Below are 21,090 nucleotides of genomic sequence, written 5' to 3' on the forward strand. Positions count from 1 at the left end.
TCTTGTATTTCTTTACCAGCTGCAGGATGGCATTGTTGAGGTCAAGGAGGCCTGCTAATTTGGACTGATCTTCATCCATAATATAATCTTCTGCATAGACAAGTTCATCCTCAAAAGAAAGTGATCGGTATACAACACCAAGGATCAAAATCTCCATCCATGCACTTTGCAGAAGGCTCATCTGATCAGCCAAAGACAAAGTAGAGAAACCTAAATGAGGAAATAGGAAGAGAATGTTACTTATGCGTGTTCATATATATCCATAACTTTGTAATACAATACTGATTTCATATGGTACATAGATTATGCTTCAGTACATTATCTGGTTCTTTAAAAATTCCTACATTTTACATTTATTATTTTTTGGAATATCAAAGTAAAAACTACAAACCAGTTTTACCTTGCTAGTGTTTTCCATGGGATTTATAAACATGGCAAGAGGTGAAGATGTAAATGAAATAAGAACTATTTTCATACTTTGATTTGAGCAGACTATATCTTATATCTTTAAATAAAAAAAGAATATGATGTAGAGACTTGATTATTGGCTAAGAAATTTGACACAGTTTTCCTGGAAACCTCATTTCTGAAACATTTTTAATTCCATAGTTACTGAAGGCAAGGAGTATTAAAGAAGGGAAAGGAATAAGAGAGAAGAAGCCATATTGTTTTGGCAATCTTGTTCCTACTGGTAATGACTATGAGACGATTAATACTATGTTTCTAAATTGTAACATCACACGGCCTAATAAAGGGGCATTTATCCTGAAAATTCTGGCCAAAAAAAAAAAAAAAAAAACCTGTTCAAAATATGCAGGATACTAAAGAAGTTTCTGTAAATTGAGATATTTGACCATCCCCAATTCTCTACTTCAAATTGTTCAGGCTGACACAAGCTAATTGCATCTCAAATAATATAAGAATATATACAAAGAAAAGCTTTATTTAATCATGATAAAATAAAATGATAGAATTAAGATAATGTGCCTAATTCAAGTGGGCAGTAACTATACTTTAGGAGGAATAAATATATATATAAAGATTTTCAGAGAAGATACTTGATCAATAACCAGTTAGATGCTAGAATCCTAGTAAACACAGACATGCTCCTTTTTAGGTATGGTATTTTCAGGAATTTGGTAGCAAATGGCACTGTTATATAGTAAGATCTGTGAACTAGAATTCTGTGATCATTTTTTTCTGAACAGAATTTTTATTAAAAAACCAGAGTACTATAACTTAAGGAATATGCATTTACATCTTTTTCTTGACACTTTCCAACAAAATCATTAAAGAAATAATTGTATACCCTTTCTTTTCCACCAAGTGAATATTTCTTGCCAGTGCTGATTTTCTATATAAAATTGGTGGCATCCTCAATAACACTTTGGAGACACAGAACAATAGGCAAAAATAAATTATTTCTTGGCCTGTACTGAAAGCCTAGCTGTTTGCCAATTGGCACCATTAACCATAAGTACTTAATAAAATCATCAAAGGGGATTAGTCAAGCTTTTCTTAAGGGGAGGTCTTAAGGCATGTATAGACCTTTTATTTGGTTGTTTATGAAGCTTACACGTGCTTTGACAAGGTACTTTCTTAACTGGTTGACTGAGTCCAATTTGCTTTTCTTTCATTTTGGAGTGATCCTCAGCCCCATAAACAGAAAAATTAGTATATTCCAACACTACTAATCCTGTATAGCCTAGTTTTAAGAGGAGCTTCCATAAACAGACTGATTTTAAGGAGAGATTTAATGCACAGGTGCATTTTTATCCCTGGAACTGACCTAATGCCATTTGATTTCATTATTCACTACTGACTTGCCAGATCTGTAAAAGGTAAACTCACTCTTAAATACCACCCACCAAAAAACATTCTCAATGTTCATCCAAAATTGAGGACTAGGAAAAGGGCAAGAAGTAATAAAAAGTAATTATTTTGATTAAGTGGAGAGAGAATAAATGATCCACAAGGTTATACACATAAACAGAAATTTACATCAAGTCTTCCTTTTTCCGTTTCTTTTTATTCTCCCAAGAACCAGTTTTCCTGCAGTGGCAGATGGACAGAATGTAGCCTGCAGCACCTTCTTGTGACAGCCCTATTCTCCCTCCCAGACACTGCTGTTAGTAAATAGATTTACACATTCTCCAATCTCCACACATCTTTCTGCCGAATAATTAAAAGCAGGATGATTAGTTTATTGAGTGGAAGGAGGAACTTTTTTATTGAGGTCCATCCACGATTTTATCAGGGCCAGCACTTTTACGGTTGTCAGGAGGGTGCAGGCATCCAATTTTTCTTATCTGCCTGATTAATACAAACGCTGTTTCAGGACGCATTAATTAACAGATACAAATCTACGTTCTCATGGAAGGATCAATACAGAGAAGAAAAGAGGCATCAATGTGAATTTAGTGCTGATGATGGAGAAGGCACTCTATTGACATTTACGTGCATGGAAACTTTAAAGTTGCACTCCAGCCTCTTTGTCCCTGTGATTTACAAATTAACAATTTTTCAGCCATAACAATGTTTCACACATTTCTGTTGGGTTTAATTAAGCAAAAAGCAATAAAATCAGTTCTCATTTTTTTAAGGTGAACCTACAATGTCTTGTGTCAATAGCTATTTTTTTCCCCTTCTGAAAACTTATAAGTTTTCCCTTTGCTGCCCTACCCTCATCACCTCCTATTCCTCTCTGACATTTAAAAAAAAAAGGATAAAAGATTAAAAGTGAAGTTGGGGCAGCAGAAGTGAAAAGATCATCTTTTTTAGGTATAGCACAAAAGGCTAGGACAGCTCTGATGATGTGCTCAATTCAATTTCACAAGACTCAAGATATTATAACTTTTGTAAACTATTTTAAATAACAGAAAACTTTCCAGAAATAGTACCAAATATTTCTGTGCCAGACTAAATAAAAGCATCCATTTTTAACCCTTCAAATGTCATTCCTCTGGGAGCAAGACGATGTCGCAGACAGACCCTCCTAACTATCAAAAGATGATTTAGGAACACACAATAAGCTCAAACCAATCAAGAGACTTTTCACTTAAATAACTGCTACAGGCCACCATCACCAGAGAGTTTAAAAATCTATTTGAGCTTTGATTTTAATTTTGTGTGCTGCTTTTACATCCTTTGGTAGAGTGGTAGATTTGATTTTAAATAAAAGGAAGCAGAGATTAAATAATTTTTTGGTGAATGAGGCTGGGTAGGCAGCTAGAAGCCTGAAGCATAAAAAAGAACGTACTTTTTATTAAGTCGTGTAAATTCCACTTTTACTATTATTCCTCAGAAAACATGACTATTTTAACTAAAGATAAAATTTTCCAACAATGTTAATTACTTGTGGCATACTTCACAACATCCAGTCGTGGGTTAGAAGTAACAGGGGTTTCAAGTTCAAGAACACAGTCATCTAAAATATTTACTTTCTATGGAGAAACCAATTTCTTTCATGTGGCAATGGTTGAATTTCAGGTTTTGCACCGCACCATATCTTAATCTTTGGCCTGTGACAGGTTATAGTTTTAAATGTTCAGCTGTATTACAGAATTTTAAAATACACTGATACTGCGGCACATTTCTGCTTCCCCAGCAACAGACCATTCCATGCATATCGGTGACAACTCTGATCTCTCTTCATCTCCCTCCTGGAGTCAGTGCTATTTAATGTATCTCAGGCATTTTGCTACCAGAATGACTCTGTACCTTGACCTGCAGTTAAATAGCATGTTTATCTGGAATACAGTGTGCTCCAAATAAACCAGATGACAGTTGAGAATAACGTCATTTGGAGGAATTGAAAAGCTTCTCAAGAGTCAGGTACCCCTGAGGTAATAGGCTTGAAGGAGGCATGTTTTGTGCCAACCCTCCTACCATCTTCTACTAGGAGCTCATGAGCTTGACAGTGATGCCATGGGCATTTGTCAAGTACATTTTCTTTTAGCCTGGCAAACTGATGCACTTTGCAGTCAACTTACAAAAAAGGCTAAGCATTTGAAAGTGTGAAGGGCAAAAAATATCTGACGGCTAGTCTTCAAAAATACACTTTCATTTCAGAAAGCATAAATGTTTATTTCCTGAGCTGAGTGTTGACAGAAATAGGCTGCAGTGCAGGCATATGAGTTTAACCCCTGCTAGGCATTCTTTTCTCTCCTGCTTTCTTGAACTAGAGCGCCAGCATTTTAAATCTTCGGGGTGTCTGCTAATATCAGTTAATCATGGCATTGATTTGCTCATTCACAGTTTTTTACTATAGTTTCTCTGTTCCACTAAAAATTGACACTTTCCAACAAATAGCATATCATACTAGAATTGTAATTATGCAGTAATGACTCACTAAGATCACTCACAAAGTGCTTTGAGAGAGAGGGCTGATTAAGTTTGATTCTTTAAACCCTGGCCCAATAAACCTGATGTTGACAGGAGGAAGAAAGAAAAGAAAGCCAATAGCCCTGCAGGTCTGTCCATAGCCATTGTGGCACGCTCTGATTTGAATGGAGTTAAAGGTTCTTGAAAGCCCAGTTCCAGATTCGCCCTGCCCTTCAGAGCCCAATGCTCTTTGCAAATATCAGCTGCGGTACCACCACTGTTCTCTGAAGGGGATAACGCTTATATTCCGAAAGACTCTTCCTTTCCCTTTCCTTCATTAAGATGGACTTCATAGACTCCAACTCACTAGGGGCTACAGTTAAGCAGCTTGCAGATGGTCAAGTGCCAAAATGAGAGTTACAAGAATATACAAGAGATATAAAAAGTATTTTATATTAAAAACCCAACAGTCAGAGTCAATGTCTATCCCTACATATATTACTTTTGCTCTTGAGCATTTGTGACATGCCACCCAAGCCACTCCTTCAATCCTCGTTCTCCCACTCTGGCCATCTAAATTTCATGAATTTTGATTATGCATTTATAAATTACAATTGGATGGTGTCAGATGTGAGCATAACTGAGAAAAATGAGAAGGTGTTACCTTTCAAGATAATCTGGCCCGCTTATTGGCCATTTGTTGATTCTGTGAGAAATTTGCTGCTTTTCCTGATTTAAGCAATAGCTTCTCCAAATGGGTTTCATCTGCATATGGCAGTCAGGGTCTTTTTTTTTTTTTTAAGTTTAACACAAGAGTTTCCATGTGTGTGATGTTGAGTCAATATAAATTTGAAAAGCTTGAAAATTAGGAACTTCCTCATCAGTAAAATAAAGAGGGTAGACTAGAGGATCTGAGGTTTTTTTTCTAGTATAAATTTATCAAATAAGAAAGCATTGCCTAGAGAGCTCTTTGAAAAAAGATTGGATAATAGTTTTTTAAAAATAGCATTATTCTATACTAGGTGCAAAAGGGAAACTTCCCGGTAAAAAGCATTTTAGGACTCACTTTAGGAAAAGCCGAATACTAAACATGTAAAGAAACACAGGTCTTAAAAGTCACACCATTGAGTTGAAAAAGAAAATAAACTTAAATCAATTAGACCCAAGTTTCACTATTACAAAGAAGACTAATGCAAGACGACAACGTAGTAAAATGGAAAGATTGCTGGACTAGAAGCCAGAAGACATGGTTCTGTATTAGGTTATTCAAGGGCAGTACAACATGGACATCCATGAGTAACTTTGGCAATCTGGATACCAATTTATAATTACATAGACATGTAAAATTACATGAACACTCTAAAGATCTATGGATCTATGGATAGAGTCAGTATGGGCTGGCAATGCAGGAAATCATTTCTCCCAATGTAGGCTGTAACCGATCTGTGACTCGGTAGGTTATTCCCACTAAGGATTGCTCAAGTAACAAGAGAGGTTAAATGACTTGCCCAATGTCATAAAGCAGTTAAATATCAGAGAAAAAAAGTAAATTTCCTTCTAGAAGTAATGTCACAGAAACATTATCCACTGTGATATGAACTAGAGCAGCTGTTATTTAGTAACATTAAAAAAAAAACAACAAAGCAAAACAAAAACCTTTACAAATCAACTTCATCTAAACTATTCATACTTTCACCATGTCTGCTCAACACTGCTTAATTCAGTTACAAAGATGCCATTTTATGCTCATAATAAGTTGTATAATTGCTCTAAAGATACGTAAGGTGCGCATATATATACATATATATGTGAAAATTATATACATATATATGCATAGGTGCATGGGAGTATGTGAATATGTGTATATTTTTTCCCAGCAGAATTAGAGAATAAGTTCACTGTGGTCAGTCTCCCCTCTACCCAAACACATTTTTCAAAGAATTTGGTTTGTTCTTTTAGGTTTTTTTTCCTGTCTGCTAATTCTATTCACATTTCCTGGTATAGTCCTTTGTATTAAGCCCAAGTTGAACAGTTGCTTACTGATTGACTAAAAAGGGAATACCAAAGATAGATATAGAAATAAAAGCCACATGGGAGCAAAAAATAAAGGAACTCTGAACACAGGTGATAGAAAAAGACCTCATTTTCCTTTAAAAATGATAGGTTTTACATATACATATATATGTATATGTAAAACATATACCAAGGGGTTTGCACAACAAACAGCTTTTCTCCTACCTCTACCAATTCCTACTTTGACCTTTATAATTAAAGTTGACAGTTTAATCATACTCCCTAGTTGCTTTTCTCTTAAGACTTACAAATACACATTCCCAGAAGATTCTTGGTAATGTCAGAACAAGGTGGTTTTTTTTAACTATTTAGAAGCATCTGTAATTAATTTTTCCCAATTGTTTCTCAATTTGACACTATTTTGACAGTGTATAATTTCATTTTCTCTAACCAAGATTTTTCAGGAATGGGGCATAGGGAGAAGAGAATTTTATGTTGCTGGCATTTATTTCATGTATTGCAGTACAATATTGAACAAATGATCGACCAACTACAAGAATATACAATTCTATTTCTATATATTTTTGTTCAGATGTTATTGTGAAATGCGAACTTTGTCTTAAAAAATATCAAGTATAAACTTACTGATCATTGTATTTTTACAAGAATCTCACCAAAAACCAAAACAAATAAGCAAGCAGTCATGCAAGCAGACTATGAGGTTCTTCCCCTCTATCATCATTATTTCATCTATGAACCAATATCAAATAGATAGCATGGCAATAAAACTGCATTCACACTGAATAGCCATCTTAATCCATTAATAACAGTGGATTCTTACTAAGCAAATACTTACTTGTCAGAAGTATTTGCAGCACTGGATTCATTTAGCAATACTAAGTAAGTAAGGTGCCAGGCAATTTTAAAGCAGCAAATGAGACATTTACAAAAATGCAAGGATGGTGCTTGTCTGTCTTGACCTTTAACTGAAATTGTGCAAAAAGGTGTTAATATAATTTAAATGCCATTTAGACATGTTTGAGGTTTTTAAACTGGTTTCTGTATATGCAGCTTTATGGAATAATTCTAAAGAGGAAGGATTTCTACCTGTCATGTATTTACAAAGCAGATATCTTTCTGTGCCGTTATTGCAGCTAGGCAAATCAAAACATGCTCTATCCTAAAAGAAATCAAGTAAAACATGGTAAGATGAAACCCAAGAGAATCCATTCAACTTAGCTTAAAAAAAAAATAAAAGTTTGTATATATAGATAGGTAGGTAGTGAATGTTTTTGCTGCAGATCCCAAATCATTTAAATTTGCATATGGGTACCAATTCAGAAAAGTACAGCTTGTACCTTTCAGGACCAAATGATTTTTGCAGACTCTTAGAATCAGTATGCAAGAGAACTACTATGGCTATCCACAGCTATACAAAATAGATCCAAATAATCTGGATACCATGATCTGGACCTAACTGACCTAGTGAAATTGGATCCTATGCTGAAAAAAAAGAGGATTCAACAAAAGACTACCTCAATTGAGGACCTAAATATTGTCTCAGCATGGATAAAAGATAAATTTGTTAAGGAAAAAAAATGATCACATTAAAAAAAATCATTACTATTTTTATGCTCCTATTAGTAAATCTAAAATCATAAAATGTATTTTGATTTATTTATTCCTTATTCAGTGCTGATATAATTTCTACTTATTTTCAGTTTGTTCACTTCTACTATGAATACTCTATAATTAAAGAATTGCTATTGAAAAAAAAAGAGAGAGAGTAATTGCTTCCTTTCCTATTGCCCATAACCGAAAAGCTTATAGCTGGTGTATGGTATTAGAAGCTTTTTAAAGTTTTAATATTCGGGCATCAGAAAAATTAGAGTAAGCCACAGTGTGTATATAAACATGTATCTTAATTTTATGAGAAGCTAAAAGAACATTAGACATTTTTTTAAAAAGATGTTACTCAAACTCCAATATTTTCTCACAGAAAGCTGGGCTTCCTATCCAGTAATGACACTTATATGGCTAGAATAGAAAATTCCCTACTAAGGCAACTCAATTGGCTATAAGTAGAAAGATCAGAGTTCCCTGCCTTCCCTGTCTCAAAGAGTTAAATCCCTTTGGAATTCAGAGGCAAAGGTAATTTCGATATGTCCAGCTTGGTTGAAATATACACACAAATAGCCAGGGAAAGAGTAACTCAGGTAGCGTTGAATCTGAATCAAATGAATCTGAATCAAATTATGTTTTAGCTACAGGTTTTAAAATTATGTACAAATCTACTTTTTATAAAATAAGGTACAATGAACTCATACCTCAGCATGTGATATTGTGTAAATGATCTGAAGAAAGCTATCAATGTTCCTTGATGTCTCTTGTATGTTTTGTGGGAGATCAGGAGGGGAGTGCTGGAGGTGGTTAATAATCAAAGGTCTGGAGGGCCAATTGGAATAGTATGACCCACTGGCAATTTATTAATTAGTTTAGAATGAACTGCCTGGAAACCAAATGATCATTTCAAATCTACTTCAGCAGTTCACTGATGTAGAGAAGAAAACTTTACTCAAAACAAGATATAAATGTACTTAATTATTTGGAGGAATGAATTATATATCTGAGATTACATTTTAACTAGTCCATTCACTCTAAATTTTATTAATCCTAATATTAGGTTGCATATCAAATCCTTGGGAATATTTAGAATTAATCTCCACTATGGAATCATCCTAATATATGCAATTCATATAGATTATTTAGACTTTCAATTTGGAATATCCCCTCCTCGTTATTTAGGAATATCCAATCCCTAACTCACATGATGCTATAAATCATTCCTTCTGGCACTGGCTTCTCTGAAGCATCAGTCATTTCCTCACTAAGGAAAGGCATTCCTAACTTTTTAATTCTTCTCTTTCTCATTCTACAACTCTCTCTTCCACCCCCAACTGACCTTTCCATCTGTCAAAGTAAAATCAACAGAAACAAACAAACAAAAAAAAAACAACTCAAAAATTACCCCCAATAGACAAATATAGTCAGTGTCAAAAAATGTTTGGGTACACACTTCTGTGCTTTCCTAAGCCTGTATGCAAATAACTATGTAGCCATGTCTGTATCTATCTGTCTATCTCAAGCTGTGCCTTCTAAAAAAAATCCACTTCAAAAGCTCTCCACTGAAAGGTATGAGGAGGGAACAAGTAGGATAGCTTTGTAAAACCCTCTCGGAGCCATCCTTCACTCTCCTCTCCAAAGGGAAAGGTTGGCCCAAAAGAACTCCCTCCCTCTTTAATTTTCCAGCTTTGAAGTCTAAAGGAGTAAGGATTTTCTTAATTCATTTGCCCCCAAACACCTCCACTGGTTATTGTCTCGCCATCTTTCATAATACTCCGATTCTGCAAATAAATCTACATATCACAAAAGACTGAGCTGCTCACACACTGGTGAAAAGGAAATGAGCAAATGAAGAGGCATCTGTCATCTCCCGTGTATGAATTTATTCAGAAGTTGCACTGTTTCCTAACTCAGTTTGAGTAGCATTAAGACTACCTCTGGAGGCAGTGTTTTAAGTCTGCAACAGTCCAAAAGGAAAGGGAAAAAAAAAAAAAAGCTGCCTGATTCTAATACACCTAATTAGCCATCGGCAGACTCTTAATTGCATACATTAGGATGATTCCATAGTGGAGATTAATTCTAAATATACCCAAGCAGCTGGTTAAGATGCCATGGATTACAGTGTGGACTGTACTTTTCCACTTAATTAGATATCAAAATTAAGCAGCAACAAGCATTTTGACATAACGGGGATCAAGCCGCTGCTTGGCATCCCAGAGCTGCACTAAAGTGACCGCTAAACAGAGCCGCACAGATGGAGAGATATTAAATGCCGCACTGGAAAGTAATTTCAAATAATAAAATATCAATATTTACATTTTAATTACCCCTACTGAGAGCCTCTCTGTCATTTTCACTATTGCCGACGCAGCAAGGGGTAGTGCAATGACATTGCGGCTCTGGCTGCAATGACTATTTTGTTTCCATTAAAGAATGACAAGTGTTTTAGAGGCAGTGACACTCAGTGTGTGAACAAGAATGACAGCAGATCAGAAAATTCCTATTAAGGGAATAAATGCTTCAACAAGAAAATTTACTCTGAGTAGCAGCTCCTCCTTGAAGCACATAATCCTTTCCAAATTTTCTGCTGAAAGTTTAATGGGGATGCCCAGGGGAAGTTTCAGACACCAAAGAAATATTAAGATTTATAAAATGTTATATGATGATTGCCAATTTAAAAACAATAATGCTTAATATGACCAGATACCTAGGAGTTATATTCACATAAAAATGTTTAGGATATTATTATTATTGTTGTTAAATCAACAGTATCACTGAAATTTCTTGAAATACATTCTGTCAAATGGACTGAAGGAAATTTGCAACTAATAAATACAAACAAAATGGATTAATTTGCCTTATATTTTCATTATTTCATTTTTTTTTTGCATTTGGCTCAATCCATTTGGATCTAAATATTTTAGATTTGAGAAACCGTGCCAAGAACTGATCATAATTTCTATTTGTTAGTATATACATAATAGGGTAGATCCATAATGCATACACTTCTTATGCTTTTTTCTATTACTACTTAACAGAATACTGATTGACCCCTACACTTGCCCACCAAATTTAAGTACTCTTTATCAGGTCTGAGTGTGAGATCATGAAAAAATAAATAAATAAATAAATAAATAAAAGGCATATATTGGAATTGACATACTGCATTCACAAAGAAAATAAATGAAAACAGTAAAAATCTTCCTTTGGGGATGACTGCCAAAATGTAGAGATCTCGAAAGAATTTTAATGCCCCAAGATATAAGAGAGTGCATAAGAGAAACTTCTTGGTCAGTAGACTATAGTGTGCAGTTAAGTGACCCCCCTATCTCATAGCCAGCGTTTATTTAATGTGTAGAGATGAACAACCATAAACATGATAAATGGCCAGAGCAAGAGACTGAATAGAATTTTCCAAGGGTTGGGGGAAGATAGGAGAAGGCTGACAACTGGACACTTACCCATTTCTTTGCAAAAGAGTGTTTCTGAGAGGCTCAATTTTTGGAATTAAAACAAATTCAAGAATATAGGAATGTTACAAGGGTGCTGGTTATTTAGCCAGTAGATATATTTCTCTTTAAAAAGAAGTATCTAGGAAGTCCTTCCTAAGCATCCCTAATGCTTTTAGGACAAGACATTTCCCCATTTCTCAGCCACTAGCACCTTTTAATTTCTGAAAGAGCTACGGTTGAAAATCTTAATTAATTGTTCCATACTGCTTCAGGATCATTATGCAATGTAATAAAGGCCGTGTAATTATGAAATTTTACAGCCATTACCAAGGCTGATGGCTCGTATTTCATCCTCAGCTGGACCCAATGGCTTTTAGGCACTCAGCTCCCCTTTGATGAACTACAGACAGATCTATCAGGCCCAAACAATATCCAGGCAAGGCGGCTATAATAGCTACCTACAGATGAAGCCATAGATAAAGATAAACTATAAATCTACACACAAATGCAGGCACACTGCCTCAGGATGACAGAGGGGAGAGGATGAGGCACTTGGGAGAGGTAGCTGCTTACATGAAGGCAACGATGTGTTGGATTTCTGAAAGGATGTGAAAAAAAAACCTTTCTAATGTGTCTCCTTTCTTCCTGCTATCTAAAAATCAAATGAATGTAGGTAGGATGAAAATACATGTGTATGTACATGTTTGTGTATTGGGAAAAAGAGCATTCTTTAAAGGGGAGAAACTAGTCACCCAGCCTAACATCAACATCGATGAAAACAGGAGGCAGTGGGGGGAAGGAGATGTCCCGTCAACAAGTTAAGCACTTATGAGTCCATAATTAAAAACTTTGAAGCAAGAATAAAACTCAGGAGCATGTTCATCACAAAGGATAAAAGAGAGGCTTCTCTTGATCATACCTTAAAGAATTAAAGAAAACAGACTCTAAAATTTAAAAGAAAACTAGGAAAATATAATTGACTACAGAGATGGATAGTCTTTAAGCTATTAAGATTTCAGGTTTAAAACTGTACTCTGCAAGTCAAAGAAGAATAATGGTTTCTTAAAAGTGGTAAAATTATAATTAGTACAATGTATTTCTAACTCATCTCACTCTTAGATTTATGAAAGTACTTTTTCATCTAAAGTTAAATTTAAAAGGAACAGCAAAAGGCTCATTTGAAAAGAATAAGTGTAGTATTCCTTAGCTAGAGAATCCTCCTTAGCTAGAGAATCACTTTCAGATACAGCAAAAACTTGCTGAGACTACTGCTTTTAGTCCTCGTGCTGACTTCAACCACATGCCGGCTATATTAAAAAATAATATCAGCTAGCCTGTTTGTAACATGGCTTACTTTGGAGGAGAAATTCAACTCATTGGCCTTCAGCTGTATCTTCCAACTATACAGAGGGAAATTGAGAGTGCAGACTTCAGAAAGACTGAGGAAAACAGTAGCTCTTAAATTGAGGGAATTAGTGATAGGGACTAGACTTGTGATCTCATTGATATAAGCCAGAGAATTCAGAATTAGATTAGGGAGAGTAAATTAAATGTTTTAAAATATCATTGGGAGTCTAGGGGCAGTAGTTTTCTTTTTGAATGGACCTATAATTTCATTAGAATCTAGAAAGCTTGATAAAAAAATTCCCTTTACAAATATAGAATGGCATCTGTCTACAACTTAGATTTAGTACACTACCTAAGACACTGAAAGGCTATGACTCGCCCAGGTTCAATCAGCCAGTGTGTCAATGGCAAGACTTGCACACAAGACTCTGAGGCTAGCTCTCTATCCACGATGTCTAAGTTACCCTTTTGCATAATGCAATGGAAAAATAGTAACAATAACTGAATTGGAAATCAGAAGAATGGACTTCTGAATCTAAAATTCTATAAATATGCTTTTATGTCCAGGAAAAATTCCTTTACATACAGCATAGGACACTATTCAGCATGATACTCTTTCTAGGTAAAGAAACATGAAAAAGAGGTAGGGGTCAGGAATGGATAAGGGCAAAGCAAGGAGATGAGAGCAGAAACAATTCTGCTAGAGTGCTCCTGAGCACAACTATTTGTAAAATGTGAAAATCTATGATTATATCAATTTACTTTACAGGTTTGAATGTAGATCCTCTAATTAAATACATTTCTACCTCCCTTAAAAGGATTACAACTGGCCCAGGGCAGGGCAGGGAGGGTCTCAAGAATGAAAAGTAAATATGCACCCCAAATCCATTGTTTCTAAAGAGCAAGAAAATGGGGTGGAGATGCCAAAATAAAACAATATGGAAACCAATAACCAAACAATATTCATGGTTCATGATTATGTAATTAAGGATGATTAACAATTAAAAAGTGTTATAGTATGCTTAGTATAATGGCAAATGATCCAAGAATGAGCTCAGTCTTGAAGTGAATGTGAAGATATTTTGTTGATAGCAAAAAAACTGGAAACAGAATGGATGGCTTATAAGGGTTTGAAGCTGATTTTGAATTCAGGTCTTCCTGTCTCCGGGTTCAGCCTTCTATTAATCTACAATTCTATCTAGCTATCTCAGTCAATGAAACATGGGAATCATATCCACTAACTCAGAAAAGGTAGAAAGAACAGCATGAATAAAAAAAGAAAATTCACAATTTTTCCTTAAAACAATTCTGGAATGTATTGCTTATTACTGAGACACATTTGAACTCATGGCCACTTGATTCCAAGGCCAACAATCTATTCACTGAGTCATCTGGTAGTCATTTAGTCCTCATCTGTCCTATATCTTGTCCCCCAGATATCTCATTAAGAAACTTTTTCAAATACTTAAAATTTTCTTGTTATGTGACCCAATCTATAGCATTTTTTCTGAACCACTAGTTAGAGATACTCAAAAAAGGAACAGAGTTTAATACATCTTATTTTTTGACTCTGAGGATATATTTTGGGACTTAGAAAGAAGATTGCAAGAGTTCAAGTCTAGCTTCTGACAAATGGACATAATAATAGTACCTACATGTTAATGCTCTAATGAGATACTATTTGTTAGCACTGACTGACACACATAGTGAGTGCTATGTAAATGGTAGCTATTAATGTTGTTGTGTTATTCTTACAAAAGTTAGGAGGCTTAAGAATCTAATTAAGAAGAGGCAGCAAAAGAGTGTTGATTAATGGATCAATGCTACCCTAGGGAAAACTCTGTGGTGGTGTACCCTTAGAACTATCCTTGGTCCTCCTTCTGCTCACAATTAAAAAAGTATGATTATCAGATCTGAATACGATATGAAGATAAGAGGGATGGCTAATACATGTTGGACTCAGAATCTAAAAATATTTCTGGCCAATTAGCAAAATAAACTGATTCTCCAGTGATGACATTTAATAGTGATAAATATTTCGATTTGCACATGGATTCAAAAAATATAACTACCACACAAGTAAAAAATGGTCCACAAACAATTCAGTGAAAAAGACCAGAAAGTTAGAGACTTCCCAGTTTAATGTAAATTAGCATGGTGACATGTCAACCAAAAAGGCTAATGGCATCATTAGTCATTACAATTTCAATGCAGCCACCTTGGATAGAGAAAAATCTGTATGATGCTCTCCCAACAGAATATATGTTGCTTAAGGGCAAGAGATTTTTCATTTTTTACATTGTATCTGTAGCATCTGGCATGGAGCTGTTGTATGAAGTGAACAGTAAATAAATGGCTGTTGAATTTAACTGAATTCATACCAAATGATAAGAAGGATATTAACAAGCTAGAACATGTTTAGAGTGTGATGACCAAGATAGTGAGGAGACTTAAATACATGCCATAAAAGGTTCTGTTGAAGCAAAAGGAAATGTTAAACATGTTTTAAAAATGACTTGGGCAGGGGTGCAAGATGGTAGCTGTCTTTCACTATTTGAAGGGTTATCATTTGAAAGAAAAATTAGCATTAATAAGTATTTCAAAGTTGATTACCTTCATAATTTTGGTATCTACCTCCGGATTTCAAGCTGATAATATTCTAATGCAATTTGAAGCATACTGTCTTTTCTTCTCTTCCTTTTTTTTTTTTTTGGGGGGGGGGGCATTTGCAAGACCATACACTTTTGTAAAAGACCTTGCTTTGCCTGCCTTTTTGATCTGTGAAGGGGAGGAGGTAGAAGAAAATTCAGAATGAAAAATAAAATCAAATTGAATTTTAAGAAAAGAAAGAAGATTAGGTCTTCATTATTTAGATCTAGATAGCATAAGCTGATTGTGAAGAACTTTAGTGAAATATAAAGATGTTGAGGTGCCAATAAGAGCTGTCCACAACTGGAATGATCTACTCCATTTAGTAGTGACTTCCTCATCACTAAAAGTTTTCGAATAGGCTTACATGGAAATTTGAGAAGTTTCTTGTTTGTTTAGATGTTCAACTTGATATGTGGAGTACATTCAGATTTTAGATTTCCCATGTCCTCAGGTACAATTCTCAAGATATCTTAAAAAATGTTTAAACAATGGGATTCTGCCTGAGTAACTTTGAAGAATAAGATGTAGTAGTTACAATCAAGTCACTGCAAATGGCAAATTCTTCTGATATATTGCATTTTATACTTAGAAAAAAATTTCAAATAACTTTTCTAGTACCTAGGACATTAATTCCTTCATTTTATCAAATTAGATAATGCATTAAGTACTTTATAATGCTTTAAGAGCTATTTAAATGCAAGTTGTGGTGGTAGTTCTATATGGGAGTTCTTATGATAGCATTTGGCCTATATTCCCATTTAAAAAATATAATAGAAACAAAGAATTAACTATCAAATGTTGTCATTATTTTTAACCAAAATAAAAGTTAAAAAAAAAATCAAGATTTTGTATTTTGTGGATCTTTGATTTGCATGAAGATCTTAACATAATAGATTTAAATAGAGTGAAAAGATACTAGAGATCATCTAATTGCCCTGTATTTTATAGGAGGAACTCAGGCCCAGACAAATAAAAGTTACTTGAATCAGGAAGATAGAGAGGGGCAATGACATTTGGAAGATAATGAGTAAAACGTTTAATTATTACATACCCATTGAATGTTAGGAAAACCTGATATATAAATGGATGGATAAAAAAAATTAAGTACTATTTATGTGCCAAGAACTGTACTAAATACAGGGGAAATAAATAAAAAAGCAAAGGCAGTTCGTGACTGCAAAGAACTTTCATTTTAACAATATGAGAAAGCACAAGATAGGAAAGTAAAAGACAGGAAGGAGTATTTGAACCCGGGAAGTTGACAAGATAGTGGATTTAACTATCATATGGTAAATTGACGTTCTTTTTAGTAGCAATGACACCATTGATATAATTGTGGTTCCTTAACTGAGAAGAAGAGGCAAGGATGGGGCTGTGGTCAGAGCTTACTCTGCAAGATGGACAGAACTGACCAAGGGGCTAAATGAAATAGTGTTGGGCTGTCCTGTAATACACAAGCCTTTATATATATTTAATGGGGACCAGGTAAAGCAAGAACCACCCAGGACAATGGAGCATCATGGTCAGAATTCTGGAGGTGAAAGGGCTAAGTTTTCCAAGGACTGGTTACTGGTATGATATTAAGCTGTATGGTAATTTAGTGACCAGGGAGTAAGTGAAGGATAGCCAAAAAAGATGGTCTTTTTCAAAGAGATTATATTGCTAATATGCTTTATTGAATGTTGGTATGATGAATTAAGGGGCAGCAAAAAATAGTTTAAGGCAGTGATGGGCAAACTGCAGCCCTCGGGCCAGATGCAGCCCTCTGAAATATTCTCTCCAGATGCAACATTATTAATCTGACAAACACAATGAGTAGGATACAATATAATAAAACTTCAAAAGAGTTGCCTTAGAAACAGACTGACATATGAGCATTTCCTTTCCTTTGGCCCCCTCTTTGAAAAGTTTGCCCATCACTGGTTTAAGGGGATAGAGTTCTGGGCTTAGAGTCTGGAAACCCTGAGTTCAAATCTGTCCTCTGACCCTAGAAAGTCTCTTAACATTATTTGCCTTGGATTCTACATCTATAAAATGATGGAGAAGAAAATGGCAAACTACTCCAATAGCTCTGCCAAGAAAACCCCAAATGGAATCACCAAGTGTCAGGTATGACTGGAAAACGACTGAAGTACAACAACATGATGGATTATATTCATTTTCCAATGCTATTTTCATCAAGCTATCTAAGTCTTACCTTGATTCATAGTGTCTTTATTTGGGAAATTTTTGAATCTCCTTCCAAAAGAATATAAACTGAACAGGGGAAGATTTGCACTTCTGTCTTTGTATCCCTAGCACCTGGCAGAGCTCTTGTTATTTAAGAAGCTTTGTTAAACTTTCTTGTTGAATTTATTTACATTCACATAGAAAATCTGAATTTTAAATTTTAGATAAGATTAATGATACTATTTCTGGGCTTCTTCCTATAAATTTCTTAAACCCTTACCTTCTATCTTAAAATCAATATTGTGCATTGGTTCCAAGGCAGAAGAGTGGTAAGGGCTAAGAAATGAGGGTTAAATTTCGTGCCTAGGGTCACAGAGCTAGGAAGTGTCTAAGGTGAAATTTGAACCTAAGACTTCCTATCTCTTAAGCCTGGCACTCAATCCACAGACCACATAGCTGCCCAGATGTGTATTTTTTTAAAGAAAGACTTTTCTACAGCACTAATACTTTACTATGTAGTCTACGTTTTTTATCTCAATTTTTAATTTAATAGTTCAAAATGGTAACTGGAATAATTCAAATGAAATGGAAGAACCCTATAGATGTCATATTAAAAAATTGTGTAAATGTATTTCATTATTTACTTTTAATCTTAATTTTATGATGAGAACAAATATGTTTCTAAGGAGATGACAAAAATTTTTATATTTTAGTGTGTAAAGGCTGAAAGTGAACTTTGGTAAAACTTGCAAGAACATTTGAAGGTAAATTTATCTTGATGGAGTCATAGCATATGCTTGAAATCATGGCAGTTTTTCAACATCTCACTGTTAAAACTCATTTTCCATGTGATCAACTAATCAGCAAAGTAAAAGTATTCATGTTGGAATTTGGCAATCATACTAATTAATACTGGAAGACATATATGCAATAAAGCATCAGCCAAATAAATATTACCAGTTTCTAAAGTATCTAGTACCTAGAAAGAAACTAAGTGATGGAAATTTGTTTTAAAAAATGGGACATGAAACTGGAGAAACAATATCCCAAAATACAGGACAAGATGGAGTGGATATATAGCATAATCCAAGATTTTCATATTGTAAAATGTATCCACATATAAAATCCTAGAACCATTAAAAACCCATTCTATAACTTACAATGGATTATGCACTCTTTATTTGAAATATTTCTAAATCGATGTTGTTTCTTTTTCTCCCCTCACAACCCAATTTCCTACAGAAAAAATGAGTTTTTCAAGTTCCTTTTTTATAGTCCTGGGAGGATGAATTTCCCAAATGTGATGAAAATAAGGGACTCTCTTTAGAGGTTGACAACACTAATGAGAAAAATATGGTTCAATGTCTTATGTGTTCTCCCAAGTTGGAAAGTGTTTCCTCACTAAATTATACAAAATATTTGCTAATATTTTGAAATTAAGCAAATGCACAGGACTGAAAATAATTATAAAATGTGCCAGTTCCTTTATCAACATGGTAGAGACAACTCAAAACGGGTTCTGATTATGATCTTTTTTCATGATATTTTAATTGTGTGTCCTAACCTGCTAAATTAAAAACTACAGAGCAATCTCCCCAGATCACAGACAGAGAAGATGCTATCAATTTACAACAAAATGTATGACTGTTCCTATCAGCTTTAATTACACCAATAATTTAACAGGCAAATTCAATAGGATCATAGGACTGGGAGCAAGATGTTATCTTTTAGCCAATGGTACTATCATACTCTTCATGTTGTTATACATTGCTGAGTTTATAATGAACCTTGGCTTAATTATAAGTTTGGGAAGTATTTGGATAAAGAAGATTATATGGCTCTTTCCTAGATATTGGAGAACAAATTAGGGATCAGTGACCCCATATGCTTTGGCCAAGAATGGCATGAAGGACAAAGGAAATTTTCTAGCCAAAACTAATATGTTGGCAAGTGATCTAGTTCTAAATATTTATGGATTTGGATCTTATTTTTTTAATGCTCCTGAGTTCTCACATATTTTTAGATTTAATTTCCAACTAATACCCTCCTCCCACCACCATCTTAGCATGTGGAATGCGAGGTTCTGTTCCTTTGATTCCTGTACTGTATTGAAATTATTGTAAAATTTCCTCATTGTCTACTGTGTAATTCCATGTTCAGCACTCTATTCTTGTGCATGTATATGTATGGGGGTATTGTACCAAATGGTCAGATTTCTTCATGTAAAACAAATATTATCCAAAAATGGGAGAAAAGATTTTAAAAGTCCAGCTTGCTATCAAATAAATATATAGTAACTTCAAGTATATGGTCCTTTGGCCATTATAAAAGTTGTTTTACTTAATTCTATTACATCGCAACTTTTTTATTTGGCTAATTCCTACTTTGCTAAATTATTCCTTGGACCCCAAAGAATATATTTTCTTTCCTGTTCCAATATGGCACTATGATTAATTCAAGTTACTCTCTCCTTATATGCCTCAGACAGTGTGTCTCTTGTTTCTCTACTCTTAGTAATGGGCTAGACCAATAAAAAAAAATGCCAATCAAGCCTCCCAAAGAAATCAACTTCTAGGGAACTTTTTTCCAATTTAATTTTAATTCCTTACTTCCTTTTTTCTGCAAATCTTTCCTTTGGAGAAAAGCTTAAGTAGTAGAAAAGATGATGGATTTTCAGACAGAATTGTCCAATACTAGCTGTGTGACCTCAGACCTATTAAAATCTCTGAGTATTCATTTCCTTCTCTAAAAAATGAAAGTTATAGATGAATTCTAAATACTCTTCCTTCCAGCTCCAAATTCACAATTCATAATTCTTCTTTATTCAGTCTGTCTCTTGTCTCTGTCTCTGTCTCTCTCTGTCTCTGTCTCTGTCTCTGTCTCTCTCTACCTAAATGAGCCAAAGAATTGTTTGTTCTCTTGTGTAAGACATAGCTTGGTTTCTCTTATTGATTCCTGAAAAATTAACTCAAATTAGATATAGTGGTTTGCTATTTGTAAATACAATTATATCAGAATATTATGCTCCAAATATTTATGTTAAGAGAAGATAAGACTAAATGATCCAGTAAATACAGTCTTCAAGTGTTATACTAGCTGACTTCAGAATGAGGGAGGTGATAGGGCATGTGGGAAAATAAAGATATGATGATTTTAAAAAGAGATAAAGAATGGACTTGTGATCTTATTAATATAGAGAACTTCCTAATGTGGAAGCTCTCTTAGAATCATCTCTGAAAATTTCATGATCATTAGAATGTTGAGAAATTATAAGTAATTCTTTTGGGATCACAAAGATGAACGAACTTGAACTCAGGTCTTCCTGATTTTAAAGGTAGCTGGCTATCTCTATCCACTAAATCTTGTTAAATAAAGGAAAAGAATAGAAGAGGAAAGCAAAAGAGGAGTAAAGGAAAAGAAGAGGAAAGAAAGGGGGAGCAGAGGAGAGGAGAGGAGAGGAGAGGAGAGGAGAGGAGAGGAGAGGAGAGGAGAGGAGAGGAGAGGAGAGGAG

General features: G+C 34.6%; 1 protein-coding gene across 7 annotated transcripts in view; it reads right to left on the minus strand.

The window, feature by feature from the left end:
* ESRRG (estrogen related receptor gamma) overlaps positions 1-21,090 on the minus strand; it is a 584,537-nt gene that overhangs the window by 14,223 nt on the left and 549,224 nt on the right. For all 7 annotated transcript variants that reach the window (XM_044674415.1, XM_044674416.1, XM_044674412.1 and 4 more), the window contains one exon: positions 1-210. This exon is cut by the window's left edge and continues 60 nt beyond it. In XM_044674415.1, coding sequence (XP_044530350.1) covers positions 1-210 — 210 coding nt within the window. The remainder of the gene's footprint in view (positions 211-21,090) is intronic.

Source organism: Gracilinanus agilis, chromosome 4, assembly GCF_016433145.1.
Source record: "Gracilinanus agilis isolate LMUSP501 chromosome 4, AgileGrace, whole genome shotgun sequence".
In the NCBI taxonomy this organism is placed as follows: Eukaryota; Metazoa; Chordata; class Mammalia; order Didelphimorphia; family Didelphidae; genus Gracilinanus; species Gracilinanus agilis.